The following is a 19,469-nucleotide window of genomic DNA, read 5'->3' on the forward strand; positions in this document are numbered from 1 at the left end:
TTTCAGGTAGTCCTCAAAATCAGTCCAGACCATCTTTTAGACGCCACTAAAGCCTGTCGCTTTATCATTAGGTAAACAGATCAGTGTGGTGTTCACTGGTTCAGAACATGTTTCCAGAAAGAAACAGTCAAGGGGCCTTGAGCGTCGAGCAACATCTGCTTTGCTCAGCTGGACACAGCATGCCAGTATAGAGTCCACATACTCGATTCATTTTAAGCCCTTAGGTGTTACATGGCTGTGTGTGAAGACATTCCTTTGATTCAATCTTTGCACATGGAGAAATTCTCAATCTGGAGAGGAAATATAACAGACGGTGAGAGTCAGATCATGTTTTCCTTTCCGCTGAGAGATTCTGAGTTCAATTTTCCTTCTTTCCACCCAAAGGACATTTGGACCTGCGACTGAACAGAAAGCAACAGCCAGTACCCGTAACCTACATTCACTCAAATATGGCCATTGCTTCTCTGTGCGTAATCCATCCTTGTACAGTATTAACTGCAGTATAGACTCCTCTGAAAATTATCAATAAAGTAATTGAGCATATCATCCAAAATGTCTTGATTTCTACTGCATATTTGCACTGTTGAGATAACTCACCTGCATGTGTTAATATGTCGGCACTTGTGTGTGGATGAGTCTGTATGCAGTTTGTGTGTTTACAGTTAAATGTTTGCACACATTTATGTGTGCGTGTGCTATATATGTGTGTGTACACGTCTGCATGCATGAATGCCTATGTGTGTACATACCCGTGCACGTCCAAGTGTATTTGCATGTACAAGTATGATGCATTTGTAAGGAATTCTCTACTTTCCAGTCAATATTACTCAGATACCCCGCTCAGTTACTTAGGTTTTACATTTGTTTGTATTTAAAAAAGAGAAAATTTACTTTGAAGTATCTTCAGATTAAATATAATGAATGAAAATTGGTCTATTTTCCTGTATCAGTAAGATTCCTTTGATAATAATCAGCACTGCTGACAAGTGATTGGTTCACACTGCATTTGTTTTTCTATGGTTGACCCCCCTCCCACCCAAGGAGGTTTTCATGAACCAGGTGGAACAACTTCCCTGGTGATTCTGAGCCTTCTCATTCACTGCTCACTGCACCCAGAAAACAATATCAATCCTCAAATAAATTTGTCTTTCACTGAAGTCCTTCAATATTCTGTAATTTTATCAGAGCATTCAGATCCGTAGGAAAATGGTGAAAAAACTCTTATAGATATTTTTCTGAAATACTTACTTCTGGTTTTGACACAGCAATCCTGTGGCAGTCCCCATAGCGTTAGCAGTGGGTCAGTGAGGGTGGGAATTATCTCCAAACAATTCAGGTTTCACAAGATGATTTCTGCCATGCAGCTTCATGTTAAAAAGCTTTTAAGTGTAATATTTCATGCATGGGTTGATAGTATTGTGATAAAACTTCTTATCAGACAATTGATTTCCTTTGCCCTTCTGTCCTGCTCATATGTAACGCCAAAGACTAACACGTCTGTCAACCTTATTTCAATGGGTCCATTACATGCTGAAATCTACCCTCTTCAAAGTCTGTGTAACAATTCTTCTCTTCAAAGTCTGCAGAAAAAAACCTCATTTTTAATATTTCAGTTCTCCAGTAAATAGCTGAACTTAACCTCTTTTGCAGATACTTGTATAACTATCTTGTGTAACAGTGAAGTCCAATTCCCAATAATCCACTTACAGATATAAATTATAGTTTATTTTGGAAAACCAGGTCAGCACAAATAAATGATCAACAGAAGAATAAAAATAAAATATTGTAAATCTTCCACCAAAAATAGGAAAATCTAGAACTATATAGCAGATTTGTTAAAATCTTAAAAGAGACAATTTAATATGCCAGGTGCAGGTCATTCAATCAGTTCCGATGAAAGGTCTAGGTCTGAAATATTAACTTATTTTGTTACTTTACAGATGCTGACATGTGTGTTGTCTATTTCCAGCACTTTCTGTTTTTTATTTAAGCTGGAAATCAATCATTTCTGTATTTCTTTTTGACGTGAGCAATTGCTATTAACACGCAATGTGTGTCCACCAGGGTTAATTACTTCAACATGAGGAGAGGAAGGGACATGAGGAATAGTTTTGGTTTATGTTATAGCATATATTGAATATTTACTTCCAACTTCTGCAATCATTCGTAATATAAGCAAAAGGTATAATACGGAAAGGCAATCTAATCCTCAAACAGTGGGATTATTTTTGGGTTGTACAAACAAAAAAAAACAACACAGCTACAATAGGCGGAATAATTCCTGGTGCTGCAAACAACTAGGGTCTTGAGTTCTAATTCAACATAATGTGTTAGCTCAATTTAGCAAATAATTTGGAATAACCAACATAAATGTGGCAATCAAGTGTGAATTTGATGCAGGTAAATCAAATTATTTATCTCTTTAATTTGATAAACTAAGTCTGCTGCTTCAATTTTAATAAAAATAACAACAAATTTCACAACATACATCAGTGATAATAAACTTGATTCTGATTCAATAAACAGAGCAATATTGTCTCCTGTAAAATGACAGAATTAAATACACTCAGATTACTGACTTTAATAAGTATGGCCATTGGTGTCTGAAACTTCCACTACAAATGAACTTGTCACTGGAGTGAAAAGTGACAATGAAGCCTCATTTCATCCTCTATGGTTGTTATAGGCACTGATGTGATAATGATATGAATGAATATGAAAGAAGTCATTAGTTTCCATTCTAGCTTTAAGTAAATATCTGAATGGATAATTATACATCACTTAGCACAGTGCACAGAGCAACAAAACCCTCAGGAAATGAGAGGGGAGGGCCATGTGCTTCTCTTATCTCCCTCAAGAACAGAAAGGGATGAGGTGGTCCTGGTTGAAGTTGGTCAGGGCCCAAAGTGGTACCAGAGGAGACCACAAATGAAGAAGTTTATCCAGTTACAAATGTTATCTTCTCCAATCAGATAACTTCCAGAGCATTTTGCCTTGGATGGTCAATGCATCAAGAGCTGCATGGCAGAAGTACGGTATTTATCACTTCCGCCATCCAGACTTAATGATGGCAGTCCCTCACATTGGAACATGGTACTAAACAATTACCAAAGTCACAGTTCAAAATGTATTACACATGCAGGCTACTTGGGAGATTGTTTATCAGTGTGCTAGTGGAGACTGTATGACAACTGTGCAATCCAAAAATGATTGTTTGACAAACATTCTGGGACCAAATAGAGTTTCCAAAGGAACTGTTGGAAACAACTTAGGAAGCTAAAGAAGATAATCATTCCAATGATGCCCCTGACTCTTTACAAAACAAATCCAGTATATGTATTCTTGGGTTCTGGGGCACAAAGCTTTCCCCCTCAAACCTTCCTACAATGGCTACAAGTCTTCTCGTCAGATGGAAGTTGGAGCATGTTCCGCTTCCCAATTCACCTCTGGGCCTTCTAGTGGCTCTTCTATGGAATTGCATCATCCTTTACCCGGCTCCTCCAGTTAGTGGTTGCAGGTAGGGTTCTCCCAGTTACACATGGCGATGCTAGATTTTTCAAGACCCTGTTAGAATATTGGCCATCCTCTGCACACAGCAATGCCAGGCACCGTTAACTGATATCCATGAAAATATTAAGTGACCTACAAGACAGAACCTCCAATGCACATGGGATCTATTGAACATGCACTCTGAATATATCTGTAACTACAGTAAATACCTTTTAGCTATATCGCCATTATAAAATGTTGATCTCATTTCTAGTTTAAACTGAAATATTCTGCTAACTTTGTATCCAGTGAATATCAAGCATACAGCCTGATTACCATTTTGTTGGGTTTTTTTTAGGGCCTTAATTGCAGAATCCTGTTTTTGTAAGTGGGTAGGTTCTGAGAAGGATACAAAACACATTAGACATGTATTTTTCAACCAAACTTAAAGCAAACACCAGTGCAAAAATAAGAGGAAGCAGCACATATTAATTTGCATACCTAAATCAGGGATGAAAATTATAACCATGGAAAGAAAAAAATACATTTCCTTGACCATGTATTCATGGTAGGCTACATTTGTGTCCGTCAAGAAAATTATTTTAAAAATGAAAAGTATGTTACTGACCAGAAAGACCTATTTAATTGTGCATTGTGGTTGCTGATCTTTCCTGGTTAACCTAACATTTAATTAGTGGCAGAGAGGAGGAGGATGGTCAAACTAACCAACATACAACGTTCTGATGAAAGGTCATTGACTTGAAATGACTACTCTGTTTCTCCCTCCACTGATACTGCCCTGAACAGTTGCATATTTCCAGCATTCATTGTTTTATTTCAAATTTCTTGTATTTTGCATCTGTCATGAGTATAAACTTCTCTATTGTTGGCTGCAGCATGCATAGGACAGAGCAACAGAGACTTTCCTCCAGCATCATTTATCTCCTCTGCTGACATGCTGCAATATCTTCAGTCATTTAGTAATTCAGTACTGCAACCACACCACTACCTCTCTCTGTTATGATGAAACTACTTCAACATAATAGCAGCAATAAATCTTTGGACTCAAGTTGATGATCTGACTCTAACTGCACTAAAGATAAGTGTAAGACCATGTCCAAGAGATAATTTTGACACCAGTTGGATTCTTCACAGGATATGCTCATTTAGATTTGATCACTTAGGAACTTGTTGTTGGGTGTTACTGTTGCTAAGTGAGACCCCAGTTCCTATCCACACATGAATTGTCACATTTTGCAGAAAGCAGTTTGAGGGTAGCTATTCAACTTGTGAATGTGTCCTGCAATTGTGCCCTCTAACTCTCCGCTGTGGAACATCTAGAAGCAACTCCTTTACTTTTTCTCTAACCCATGAAATGGTTATCCCTATATTTTTTTTATTTCAAAAATAAACTTTATTCATAATAAAAAATATATACAAAGGAAAAAACAATGCAAAAATGTTTTACATTCATTGTCGTTACATTCAGTAGTGTGAACTTTTCTTAAAAGAAAAACAAACAAACATAGCGTCATACCACTCGTGTAGCCCCCTGAAGTGATACACCCTTATTGTTGTTCAGTGGGCTTCCCCACTTGGCTCAGCCCCTTTGTGTGGTAGCAGAAGGAGATTAGACTATGGTCCTTCCCCACAGAGACATGGCATTGGCTGCACCAAGCTTCAGTACATCCCTCAGCGCGTACTCCTGCAGCCTGGAATGTGCCAGTCGGCAGCATTCCCCTACGGACATCTCGCAGTGCTGGGAGACCAACACGTTTCTGGCAGACCAAAGTGCATCTTTTGCCGGGTTGATGACCTTCCAGCAGCACTTGGCATCTGTATCAGTTTGTAACCCTGGGAACAGTCCATACATCAGAGAGTGCTTTGTAACGCAGCTGCTGGGGTTGAACCAGGACACGGACCTATGCATCCGCCTCCATACCCTCTTTGCAAATCCACAGTCTGCAAAGAGGTGGGTGACCGTCTCTTCCCCACCACAGCCATCCCAAGGGCAGCATACATTAGGGGCAATGTGCCATCTATACAGGAAGGCTCTGACAGGGAGGGCCCTTCTCACCGCCAGCCAAGCGAGGTCTTGGAGCTTGTTGGTGAGCTCTGGCGGTGAGGCGTTCTGCCAGATGGTTTGGACATTCTGCTCAGGGAACCACCTGAACGTATCCATCGTGTCCCTGCCCCGCGGTATCTGCAGTACGTTCCGCGCTGACAACTGCCTGATGGACTTGTGGTCAAATATGTTTACTTGGAAGTATGTCTAACCCTATATATGTATGTTAGCCTCTGTATTTTACACATTACTGTGGTAGATTGGACACCTGGGTCTGCATTTAGGTGAAGGCTTTGCTCTTTAAACATATTGAGAGTCCAGTTCATTCAGAAATAGGGGTTATAATGGAACACAGAAATCTCCAGATAAGTTCACTTTAAAAAAATCATCTCATTTAACTTCAGCATTTCAGAAACCAGCTCCACATTTACTCGTTGAATATGCGCCCATTTGTTAAATGTGTTTACCATCCCAGCTTCAGACACCATTCCAGGAGATCCATTCCTTCTGTTATCCAGCTTCCGTGCAGAGAAGTATTTCTTGGCTTGTGTCCCAGACCGTAACTCTGGAATTGTGCCCTCTTACTCTCTGCTGTGGAACATCTAGCATTGCTCTGAGTTTATTTTTTTCTCTAACCAGTGAAATGTCTATCCCTATATATACATGTTAGCCTCTATATTTTACATATTACTGTGGTAGATTCTTCAACAGTAAATCCAACTAGATATGTATAAAGCAGCAATGGGAAATTAGTAAGGAGATCTGAATACAAAGAAAAAATAATATAGAAAAATGTGAGGGAAAATATTTTATTGTTGCTCTTATTTTGCTCAGAATATTAATTAAATTAACATTCTCTATTTTGTTCTTGTATTTCTTCAATCTTTTATTTTGTGCTATATAGACTTGCCTTTTCCTTAATAATTTTTCCCATTGAGAACTCTAGGTGATGTTGAAGGCCATCGGAGGCAATTTTAGTGGAGGCAAATCCAAAACTGAGGCCAATATTTGGAGCAACAGCAGGCTGTGCCAGTTGAAATAGCTGAGCCAGCCTCTGAACCATTTTAACAATCAGCTCCATTAGCCCACGTCAAGTGGGTTTCCTGTGAGTTTTTGAGGGTAAAAGGAGAGTTTGCCAATGCTGCAGAGGGGAAAGCAGATGTGAGTCGTGGGGAAGGGCGTTTCAGGCAAGGGTAGTGTTCAAAATAAACAGAGGCTGCATGAAACCAATTAAAGCATGAAATTCCTTTTCTCACTTGTGGCTGAAATTATTGACCTGTTATGACAACTCAGAAGGAAAAGCACACGAGAACTGTTCCTATACAGCTACAGTTGGCATGCAGCAAATGGTGGGGGGGGGGAATGGGAAAACAGACCCTTGTTCTGCAGGTGAGAAATTGTTTGCACATTGAAGCAGAACAAGGGTTCCCCCCCACCCCACCCTACCCTCCCAGTGTCATGGCCCTGCTTCAATCGTGGGTGAGAAATTGTTTCCACATCATCAAAACAAAACACTATGCAGTTGAAAATCTCATTAGTGTGAAGCTCTCTTCCACACATTTCCAATTGCCAACATTATTCACATTTGGGCAAGATTTTCGTGATCACCAACTGTTTTTCTGTCATCAAGCTCACCTAAATGATTTCAACAATTGATGATCTGTTAGGGACAATTCTGGAGTTATGAAATTATGAAGAGGAGATATTAACTAAAATGAAGAAATGAGAGACTGCAGAACCAGTCTTCAGGAAATAAAACATGTTTCACAATTTAACTTTAGCTGATGCTTTGGGGTCATCGAAACCAACTGTTGGGTGTGGGACATTCTGATCGTGTACCATTAAAACTCGGCAGGGGAAGACAACAGATGAATGTTCATGTTAATTGGTGCTCATTGAAAACTTCAGAATGAGATCAGGGAAGGCCATCTCCTGTATTAACGCATTGTTAAAAGGGTATCCCTGCCACTTTATGCACAGTTCAGGACAGGTCTGTTTTCTCACTTAATATTCTGGCTAGTTGTACATTCAGGGAGTCATCCATCAACGCTGCAACAAACGAGGTATATTGTGGGTGTCCTGGAGTTTGTGCTTAGAAGCTCTTGGACCAGCTACTTATATTTGCAACTTCAAAAGAGTTCTGCTTGTTGGGATATGCTCCCATCGTAAATTCAAGCTTTCAACCACATTAGTCTGAAATAACAACTGTTACCATTCAATTTCAGAAGAGTCGGCTTTTATCAATACTGAAGGCTCAAAAGGAATATTATCTAAAGAGCCAATCACAGTAGACTTGTGCTTTGGCTGAACTGTCGGGCCCCACTCTACAACACACAGGTCACTGTTGACCTTTCCTACACGAGGGGCAATTTACAGTGGTGAATTAACTGGGCTGACAATACAGTGTGGATCTGCTGTTACCCAGATTGCCCTACTTTTGTCATGTGTTCCCAACTGCTTGCTGTTCTTGCAGGCATACGAGGAAACTAAAGTCCCTCTCAACAACAACACTTCTCACCATTGAAAAAGAATACCTCACCTTTGTATATTTTTCTACTGAAGTGGTTAAACTCAAATCATTCCACATTATATTCTGTCATCCACTGATCCTATTTCTCCTGAAGCTCTCTGCATCCTCCCCACAAGCCATACTGCCACCCAGCTTTGTATCATCCAGCAAACTTGGATCTACTACACTTGATCCCCCCATCCACATCAGTGACATTGATAGAGACCAGCTGGACCCAAGCATTGTCCCCCATAGCACTTGTCACAGCCTCCCACCTGAAAGCGATCTATTTATTCCAACTCTCCATTTTCCTTCCATTAACCGGAGTATTCACTACGCACCAGAACAGACTCTAATTTTGTTTATTAATCTATTGTGCAGCACCACATCCAAGTCCAAATACACCACATGCACTGGCCAACACTCTCCCTCAAAAAGGTCCAACAGATTTGTCAAGCATTAATTCCCTTTCAATGGGACAGGTGCAGGAAAATCCTCATTTCTATTCAAGTTCCAGTAGTGTTTCCTTCAGGTGAAGCAGTGATTCTCTCTCAACAGATGCTGCTTGACCTGTTAAGTACTTCCAGCAGTCTCTTTCACTTCTGATTTCTAACAACTGCAGTGTTTCGTACCTCAGTTCCAGCTTTGATTCCCCCCCAACCCCCCACTCCTCTGTTCTCATCCATCTCTTTCTACTTCCTTCTCCACCAGAGAGATCAGCTGTAATTAGCAAACCTTCACCACCTTCCCTCAGCCAGCAGCACCATCACTGTGCCATTCAGTCTCTTTTCGTCTCCAACTTTAAAAAAAAATCATTGGCTTTGTTATAGAGAAACAAAGGACTGCAGATGTTGGAATCTAGATGAAAAACATGATGATGCTGGAGGAACTTAGCTGAGTTCCTCCAGTATCATCGTGTTTTTCATTGGCTTTGTTTTTCCTACCCCTCCCCCTTCCCTGCAACTTAAAATAAGTTTGACTTCTCCTCTGATGGAAGGTCATCAACCTGAAATGTCGACTGTTTCCCTCTCTGCAGGTGCTGCCTGATTTGCTGCGTATTACCAGCATTTTCTCTTCTTATTTCAAATTTACAGTCTCTTTTCCTTTTTGAACATCTTGTGTACATATGGTTTGTAGTTTCAGAAATACAATAGCAAAAAATATCCATATGTCCTATTTCTATAGGCAAAGGCATTTGAAATCCAGTAACAGTATGCACAGCTTAAAATGCCAGCTAAGCAACAGCAATGTGCAGATGCCTTTCTGGGAAGACATAAAAATTATATACATGTTAAGTAAATACACCCATATCTCCTATCTTGCTGAATGGATTTCTCTTGTGATGCAACTCTGAAATATTTGTATTGTAAAGCTCCCTCCAGCAAGAATGACGATGCCTATTGGCTTGAGTTTACACTGTCCGAATTCCTTTGTAAACGAGCATCCGCCGAATATCCTCCAGATGCTTGTACAGTAAAGACTGAGGGAGAAAACAGTTACAAGTCATGCATATTGTCTGGGGACAATTGATAGGCAAATCCAAGGAGACAAATGCAAGGCTGGTAAAGCATAAGGATGGCAAGCCTTTTAAAGAAAGGCAAAGAGTCCAAATATAAGGAGGTAATGTTGAATCTTCATAACTGGTTGGGCTCCAATTGGAGAATGCATCCAATTCTGGCCACTGCACTCTAGGGAGGATTTCATGGTCCTACAAAGGGTGTTTTCAGAGATAAGGAATTTCAGTTCCAAGATTAGACTGCAGAAACTAGAAATATTCTCCCTAGAGCAAAGAAGGTGGAGAGATCTAATAGAGATGTTAAGTCTCAGGGCTGGTTTATAATTGGTAAATAAAAAGAACCTGTTCCCATTATAGGGTGGTTCAAAGACAAAGGGGCAAAGATTTCAAAGATACAGGGAGAATATGTTTTTTTTTAGAAAATATACACAGAGAACAGTTATGCCTATAAAGAGGTGGAATCAGAGCCATTCTGGGTATTCAAAGGGGATGTGGATGGACATTCGAAGAAAAGTAATTTCCCAAGCCATGACACAATTCATCGGAATGGGACTGATTGGAGCATTCCACTAGGAACCTGCAAAGTCCTAGTGTGCTGACCAAACCTTCTTGACTTTTAAACTGTGTAACAGAGAGGCCTAACATTTCCTGCAGGATTGCTCATGTTGCAGCTTTAGGACACAGAAGTGTGAAAGTTATTGCTGGAGGGTTATACCCTCTTCTATCAGAGGGTAATGAATTTCTGGAATCTTCTGCCCCCAGGGGTGCTGGAGGCCAGATTGTGAGATACATTTAGCCAGAGATGGATAAATATTTGAATGATCAAGGTTATGGGGAACTGGCACTGAAGAGGAGGAGTTGAGGCCAGCACGGATCAGCCACAATCAAATTGAATAGCAGCAGGCTTGCAGGGCCTAGTGGCCTACTCCTGCGTTCTGGCTGTTAATAGAGTTGTCATGGGACTAAATTCCAGCAGAAATACTAAACAAAACTTAAAAAAGGGAAAAGTAACACGTTTTTTTAAAACTGAATGCCCTTGTTCAAGTAAGGTTACAGAGTGAAGGTAGATACAAACCACATGATGGTCATACACACCATAAAATCAGTTAATTATTATGTGCTTCAGGAAGTCGTGTTAAGCTTGCTTTAACCCAGGATATGCCCTATGCATTTATTAATGAGTTCAATAGATACTCTATTTTCTAGATTACAATCACATACAACTTAACAGCATTAAAATATGCAACAGAATTCCATTAAGTAATCCTACACATTTATAGAATTAGGGAAGCATTATACTTCAGTGATCAGACTTGGACCAGTGCAAGCAAAGAATAAAGATTCAAAGGTCTGATGTATATTGTTAACTCTGCATTACTACAAAGCAGAAACATGGAAACAGGTGCACTCAAGCTAAAGCAGAGCTCCACTTACCAACATGCAAATTTGTACATTAGCTTTGTTCTGCCAAACTTCTGCTAATATTAACAATATTCAAGGATAAGCTTGCAATGATACTACAGTGAATGTTAGTTTCAATCGTGCAAGGCTACTTCCAGAATTTCCAATCTCTCCAAAGTGGGCAACATTGGATTGGCCATCTGTAACACAGCAAACCTTAGTGATGTCAAGAAAGAAGAGACTAGTACAGTTTATAATAAACAACCACTCCACTATTGGCCACCATGCACCCTTGCTAAAGTTGAATTTTACCCAGAAAGTAATCTGGGCAGCAGGAGGACAGTGCAAAAGGCTGCAGCCTCAAGTATTATCGTCACTAAATCTTCACAGTTAAAAATTCCAAAGTCATCTCTGTGGGCATTAAATATCTCATTTTGTTTTGATAACACAAATTTACACAAATATTTATCATTAGAGTGGAGATTAACATAATGTCACTTTGGTTGTTAACCTGGATAGAACTATTACAGGAACTCCAAATGTCAAAGACATTCTGGTGCAAAGATTTATGTTCGACCACATTCACTGAACCACCTTCGGCATAGGCATATGACTTTGAATACTACTACACATATCTGGGGTCCTCCTTGTGTTATCATGTCAAATGCACGAGGACCAGGAAAGAGTAGGGACATGTTCGGCACAGCTTTGTGGGCCGAAGGGCCTGAATTGTGCTGTAGTTTTTCTATGTTCTATGTTCTAAAATTGCAGCGGTATAATTCAAAGTTAATTCCCTAGTATTTTAAAATCATGTTTCGGTTTTCTGATATAACTGAACCAGATTATGCACAAAAATTTCCTTTTCACAAAATCCAGTTTTTTTTGCTCAGATAGTTGTGATTATCTAAAGTTGAAGTTGTGGAATTTTAATAAAACAGGCCTTGTTCAAATTTGTAATAGAATATCAATATGGTAGTTTCAAATTAAGTGCATACATTTGATGGACTGTACCACAGACTAGCAGGATGCAGGTTTGTAATCCTAACATCCTTCAGCAGTTCTTGAGTTCAGCTACATTCCCAGCAGGGAGAGTTAATGACTGGACTAACTGGAAGTACAAGTGGGGAATATCCTGGGTTTAAACCCTAATCTGAGCAGATGTTTGTTGATCCCAAGTGAGAACTCCACAATTGAGCTATGCAGCTCTGGGTTGGAATGCAAAAAAAATAGCAGGGTTCGTCCTGATAGTCACTGGTGACCTTGTACAAAATGTTGATGTGATACAAAAACAAATTCTGGCCTTGCTGAGACTCCCTTCAGGATTGTACAGCCTACTCATCTGTTCAGGTTTATTCATGAGCAGGATGGATTATCAATAGATGCCAGGCAACTCTGGAGTAGTACCTCAGGGGATTCAGAATCTTTGGAACAGGGGAGAAAATTGGGGAAAGAAATCTTAATGAGGTTGAACATTATTCTTAATCCAAATACACACTCGTGGTTTTCAATAATATTTGCTGAATTAACATAACCATATTGCCATTTTAAGGGGTTTACTTAGTGTGTAAGTGAATTTAGTATGGCTTCTGGAAAGATCATTTTAAGAAATCAAATTATTTTTTCACAGTCAAGAAAAAAGATAACTTTGTACCTTGATGGTGCAATCTGGGGTCTGGAGAAGGAAATGGATTAGCCAATTACACAATTCCCACCAAAATGTCGGTGGGACCAATCCCCCATCAAAACCCCTTTGAAATGCGTGGAGGGTATTTTCTAAAGGAGGCACAAAACATTCCAACATAGAGCAAATGCTTTCATGGAGAGGTGTATCAAGGAGTATTCACCACTTCAAAAAATGCTTCTATTTTAGTCTTGATTTATACTAATGCATCCCAACAGTTTTCTAGAAGAGAAATCTGTACACTTCTGTCAGCTAACATGATGTACACTGTTGATGAGACTAAGAGACCCACCAATGACTAGCAAGAGATGCAGTACAATTCAAACCTTGCACAAATACATATATTTTCCAGATATATTTCCCAGCCACACATGCACACACTATATTCACAAAGAAAGCGATAAAGCTTACACGTGGCATTGCATTGTTACATCTTTAAGGAGTTGTGGGGCTACGAATTTTATAACTAAATCTTCATCCAAATAACACAATACTCAAACAGAGACAAACCAAAGCATATTTTGCCCAACAACAAGTGCAACCTTTGGGAAGCCTGGATGGTGGTTGGGTTGAAGGAATCAGGGTGGTAACTAGATTTATCTCCTACCCATTTTATGGCAATGGATTCTCCTCTTTACTTGCTCCATGAAATTCCTTTGTGTCAAGGAATGTTTTTAACAGTTGAACAACGTATTGGTCTCTTTTCACCAACTGGTACCTGCATCTGGAAATGACACCTGAAGAAGGGTCCTGACCTGAAATGTTGACTGCCTGCTTTTCTCTACGAATGCTGCCTGGCCTGCTGAGTTCCTCAGCATCATCGTGTTTCATCAATGACATCCTGCACCCTGTGTAAAACCTCCAACAGTTAAACTGCCAGGCTACACACTTGAGAGACCCAAAGAGCTTTCAAAACCCTTTGTACGGCATAGTGGTGCAGCTGGTAGAGCTGCTATGTCACAGCCCTAGTGTCCTGGGATCGAACTTAACCTCTGCTGCTGTGTGGAGTTTGCATATTCTCCCTGTGATTGCATGGGTTTCCCCCAGGTGCTCCAGTCTCCTCTCACATGCCAAAGACGTGCGGGTTGGTAGATTAAATGATCACTGTAAATTGTCCTTAAAGTATGGGTGAGTAGTAGAATTTGGGGATGGGGAGGAGTGTAGTTGATGAGAATGGAGAGAGAATAAAATGGGATAGGAAACAATTAGTGCAGATATGGATGTGTGATAGTTGGTATGGACTCAGTGGTCTGATGGGTCTGTTTTGGTGCCATATCTCTCTATGAATCTATGACCTGTAAAACTCCAAGTTATCATGAGCTAATGTCTTCAAAAAGAGGGGAAATACGTTCCAAAAATAAAAAGACCATGGCACAGAATCTTTGGTCAGCAGTGAAGCAATGGTGCTTGGCACTGACCTCAAAGGAAGCTCCCCACAAAACAAAATCAAGAGATCTGTCGCAAGAACTTCCCTTTTTCCAGTGTTGGATCCAGTCAACTTTCTGTTCAAGGAGATCACTGGTGTTCAGCAATTATGTCATAAAACTTGTTGAAGAGTCAACGGCATTAAAGAATTCTCACAGACAGCAAACTAGGAGGGAAGTTGTACATTTTTGACGGAGTGTAAATAAAGGTATGAGCACACACAGAATTAAGGTAGAAGCTGAAATTCTTTTAAAGATTTAATTTTGAAAAATATCCACAATATTTGAAACATTTGTGAGGAAATTAAAATCCACATTGTAATATTAGTTTTTTTTAGGCAAAAGAATTTGCTAGGCAGTAACTTAAGGCATAGTAAGTTATTAAAAATTCACTTTGTCCTCAGGGAACAGAGTGTAAATTTGCAGGGTGTTTAACAGCAAGACTTGCTTCTATGTAGCTTCTGTTAAGTGATTTCCCTTGATTCCTTTGGAGAAGGCTGCGAACAACACAGCTTGCGGGGAAGACAGAATCACTGATAGCATCTTCAGATTTCTGCATTTAACTAAGCTGATTCAGAAATCTCAGCATGGTTGTTTCATGAAATTCTGATGTCAATACTTGATAGTCCTATAGTCATTACTAATGCCAGATCTGGGTCAACAAATAAGCATGCCCTTCCAGCAACCACAAGAATGTCAACAGTAGCACAGGCAGTGTTTTGGAAATCAGTCACATATCTTCCACCTCAGGGCAACATTTTCCTTTTCCGATGTCTATTGGGGCTGCCAGACTTTTACAAGCATTTCTTCCCACTCATTGAAAATTGATCTTCTTATTCATTTTCCAAGAACATGATTACCAGACTGATAGTATTAATTGCACTGTGTAGAGGATTGTCTGTGTGATAAACACCATGATGTTAGTCACACTAACAATCCTCTCTTACATTGTAAGGACCTTGCGCTTTTTCCAAAACTCTCCAGTTCCTTCCCGTAAGGCTTGTTCTGCCAAACTCTTGCAATGTTCAGGTGTGAAACCAACCAATGCAGTGCCCACTGTTGCAACTCCTAGGTTTTTAGCCAGTTTTTTAATCTGCTTCTCGATGGAACTTGGAGAAAAGTACAAGTATTCTTCACCCTGAATGCAATAAGAAATGTATTTCCCCCTTTCTTCTGTCAAAGGCTCATCCTTAAAGCTCTCCACATTACAAGCTATCTCCACAGTACCCTGGTGAGGAAAGGCCATTGCCTGAATGCCCTTAAGGCCACCAACATTTGCTCCACGGATAGCACTGGCAATCTGCTGGCCGGCATTCAGATCCTGTGTGGCTATAGTCACATTACAGTTCATAACATATGGGCTGGCACCAATACCTAAAAAGGCAAAAAAAAAATTCCATTCTCAATGAATGCAACTTTTCAGAAATGGTGATCAGTTTGGTTTCAAAATACATCTTTATCTTTCCCTGGTTCACAGTGGTGCAGCAGTTCATGCTCCTGCCATACTGCTCCTGGTTCGATCTGGACCTCTGGCTTTGTCTGTGCGCATTCTCTCCATGACTGTGTGGGTTCCCCACAGGTGGAACAATTTTCCCTTCAAACCAAAAACGTGCTTGTCGGTTAATTGGCCACAGTAAATTACCACGTGTGGGTTTATGGCAAAAAGAATTCAAGGGGAGTTGATGGGCATGAGTGAGAGAGAATAAGTTGCAGAGGTACACAGATGTAAAGAGGGGGAGAATGGGACTGAAGGGATTAGTTCTACTGGGAACCAGCAAGGACCCGATGTGTTGTTATAAAATTAACCACTTGCAAAGGATCTTTATAAAAGCTCATCAACCTGAAATGTTAAATCTGCTTCTTTTTCAGTAGATGCTACCTAAACTGCCAAGTATTTCTAGCATTTTCTATTTTCTCTTGCAAACAGTAATAGCTTTATCATTGTAACACAACAGTACCATTATCCGAAGCCTTGCAAAGAGGCAGGTCCTAAGAGGCGCTTTAAAAGAGGAAAGAGATGTAGAGTTGTGGAAAGATGTAGTGAGGGAACTTTGGGGATAACAGGTAGGGTTAGGGTTGCCAGCGACAAAGAAACGGAAGTCAAGAGTGCTCAGAATGCTGGAATTAGAAGGCTGCAGGAATTTCAGAAGAGATTGCAGTGATACGGGGCGTAAAAGCCTCTGATATGAAAACACTGAAAACGATTTTAAAAGACATGCATATCAGTCAGCAAGACAGGTTGGAAGCAGGTTGAAATACAAGCCATGTGCTACATAAAGTCAGGATGCAAAGCGGGAGATCAGCCAGGAATGCAAAGTACAACAGTCTGGTCTAAAAGTGGCAAAGACATGATTGTGAATTTCAGCAGCAGACAGGGTTGAAATAGGAAAGAGGACGTGGCAGAATTGGTGATGGGGCAATGGTGCGGGGGGTGGGGGGGATTGGAAGCTTATCAGATGCAAATGGTCTGATACAGCAGTTTAATAAAGAAGGAAGGCAAACTTTGAGAGAAGATGGGCGCAGGATGCCGATTCCTCAAATTCCTGTTTTCCTCCCTTGATGCGAGTATTCCAGAACTTGACTGAGTTTGTTGTCTAACTATAACCAAAAAACTTGATTTCTTTTTTTTTAAATTCCAATTTAAGGAGATTTTTGTTTGGGGTCCTAGACAGATTCGTAACAGTCCGCCACTCAGCCAAATCTGATGAGTATCAACTTTTCCTTCATTAAATGTTGGATATGAAACTACAAACCCACTACAAATATGCCTTTTGATTCACAATCCACTAATATAAGTACCAGAAGTGCTGCAACTGAAGAACTTTCCTGTACTCCAAAATAAGGAAAACTCCATGTTTGCAACACGTTGTCCCATAATGTTCTCAAAGGTTGAATGTGATGTGCATTCATTCATCAAAATACACTATTATACTATATTTATCGACCATACAGATTCTAACACAGTTTCTGCTTTGGAATTCAGAGGTCATGAAGCTCAACTCTATGCTGACAGACATTCAGTCTTGACTTCTTCACAAGCGATAAATTGGTCTTTGGCTGTGTTACCAGATAAAATAGATAATATTCAACACCACTGATTTTTCATGTTTCATGGGAAAATAGTATATAAACCAAACAACTTTCCAGGAAAGCTCTGAATCTAATTCGATGAAAGTGCAGCTCGGATGTATTATGTAACATTTCAAAATCAATAACTAAAAACTGCAACAGTGAAACCCACCTCACTTAAAGATACAGGGACATTAATAACACAGTAAAGCAGCTCAGAGAGAGATGGTCCAATTTGTGTTGATTAAAGCAAGGAGGAACAGAAGTCATAATAATGGTATGCCGAGATGGATTAGCGGTGATAAAGACAGTGGTGGTGCATTTGGGAACCTAGATTTTCTGACTGTAATCCTGACACTCACTTATTCATTTCAATCACACAATCGCACAGAAAACCCACCTGTTAAACCACATCTGGGAGAAATCACAGCTCCCACATCTGGCTTTCTTTCCTTCACCTTCAAATTGCTCCGGTTGAACCAGTTCAATTCTTTTCTGCGCTGGACCAGGGTTCGTTTGAGAGGTTGATCAGCATATCCAAAATAAAAAAAACTACAATCTGGCACATCAAGTATTAACTTTTCAGCAACATCTATGAGGAAGAGATAATAAGGAAAACAAGTAAAGAAATCTTCAATTTTCGGAGCCTGCTCTGTTATCTGCCTCTTGCACCAACATGCTAGTTAAATGAAACAGTTCCTGCTCTGAATCAAAGTAAAACAGAACCCAGAAAAATGGAAGAATAATAATTTTGTGCAGCTTTTAATAAAAGTTCATTTTCACGTTCTGAAGTGAGCATTGGCAAAAGATGCTGAGAATTACATCAACATTCACAAACTGCTTCCTTCACCACCTCGGGAGTTTGCTTCAGGAGGAGGATACCCCTGAACTTGCTACTCTTTGCCTGGCTTATGGCACTGATGCATCTATATGCTGAGCACATTTCACTTGTACATTCATCTTCTCCCTTTCACTCCAAAACATATTAAATCCTTACTGGGTTACAGTTCCACATGCAGTTGTCTATTTTAGATACCTTACCCAAGTGGCCATTATTGAAATGTAAACTTGGATGCTGGGTAGCTTATGATACCAAACTTGTGCAATCAGTTTTAAGGAATCCTGTCTTCCCTCCTTTCGTGCTGTCCTGTCGACCAATCCTGACCCTTTACCTGGGCTGCTCAAATAAAACAAAATGCCCACAGACTTTAAACTTAATTTTTTGTTTCATGTGTTTTGGCTGGAATCTCTGCTTCTAACATAGGTTATAAAAAGCCAGAGAATATTAGTTTTAAAAATCTCATTTGTATGCCTTCTTCACATTACCTTATGACACTGCAGGCCATTCAGTCTGTTGACTCAAAGCCAACTCAGAGAAATTGCACCAATTCTCCTCCCTTGCTATTATCAGAGTATCTCCATCAGTATATTTCCGTGAAAACATAATTATTATAGAAGGCTGATGACCATACCATCACACAACTTAATTGTCTAGGGCAACTTTAAAGTAGTGGAATGACTCAAGGTACTTCACAGCAGTGTTAATAAACAAAATTGGACATGAGATCACACAAGAAGGATTTAGAAAATGGCATAAAACCTGGTTAAGGCAACATTAGGAGCATCCTAAATTATAATTTTAAAATCAAGTCAGTATCATAAAAGATCCAATATGGACAATCGAGCACAGAGCCAATGGGTGATCAGAATTGTGTGCAAGCTAAATTCTAGGGATTACAAAGGTATAGATGAGGGTTTCAATAGAGGGTGAACTGAGGCACAGGTATTGACTGATGATATTATGGAGCTGTAAATAGCTGGCCTTGGTAATGGTTGGAAGCTCATTGGAGGATTGAATATAACATCAAGGTTGCAACCAGTGTGATTCACCCATAGACAATATCCAGAGAGAGGAATGGAATTGGTGGCTAAAGAACTAAGGTTGCACCCAGGTCCAAAGACAATGGCTTCATTAGAGGAAGTATCTGCTCATCAGACAAAAAGCGTGATGGATCAGAGACACTGGAGGATTGGGAAAGATGATGGTGGTATAGAGACATCTAGATTCCAGATTATGCTACCAAGAGGCAGCCTGTGGGTAAGAGAGAGGAAGGAGCCAAGGATAGATCTGTAGGAGGAGGACAAGGCACTCCAGAGGGAATAAAGCAAGAGCAGGAAGAGAAGACATTGCAAGTAATTTCTCTGGCTATTATTAGATAGATAACAGTGGAAGAACGGGAAGAGCCGTCCCTCCCAGTCAGATGACAGAGGAGAGATAATGGTGTGATCAACCATGTCAAATGCCGTAGGCAGGT

General features: G+C 40.0%; 1 protein-coding gene across 6 annotated transcripts in view; it reads right to left on the minus strand.

The window, feature by feature from the left end:
- Positions 1-10,920: 10,920 nt before the first annotated feature.
- The window catches only part of ftcdnl1 (formiminotransferase cyclodeaminase N-terminal like 1), a 28,220-nt gene continuing 19,671 nt past the window's right edge, over positions 10,921-19,469 (minus strand). For 5 of the 6 annotated variants that reach the window (XM_052028586.1, XM_052028565.1, XM_052028578.1 and 2 more), the window contains 2 exons: positions 17,555-17,746; positions 14,355-15,459 (listed from right to left, as the gene is read on the minus strand). In XM_052028586.1, coding sequence (XP_051884546.1) covers positions 15,029-15,459; positions 17,555-17,746 — 623 coding nt within the window. In that variant the 3' untranslated portion in view covers positions 14,355-15,028. Of the gene's footprint in view, positions 11,181-14,354; positions 15,460-17,554; positions 17,747-19,469 lie in introns of those variants that run through there. The other variant, XM_052028593.1, reaches the window with a different exon arrangement.

Source organism: Pristis pectinata, chromosome 1 (genome assembly GCF_009764475.1).
Source record: "Pristis pectinata isolate sPriPec2 chromosome 1, sPriPec2.1.pri, whole genome shotgun sequence".
Taxonomy (NCBI): Eukaryota; Metazoa; Chordata; class Chondrichthyes; order Rhinopristiformes; family Pristidae; genus Pristis; species Pristis pectinata.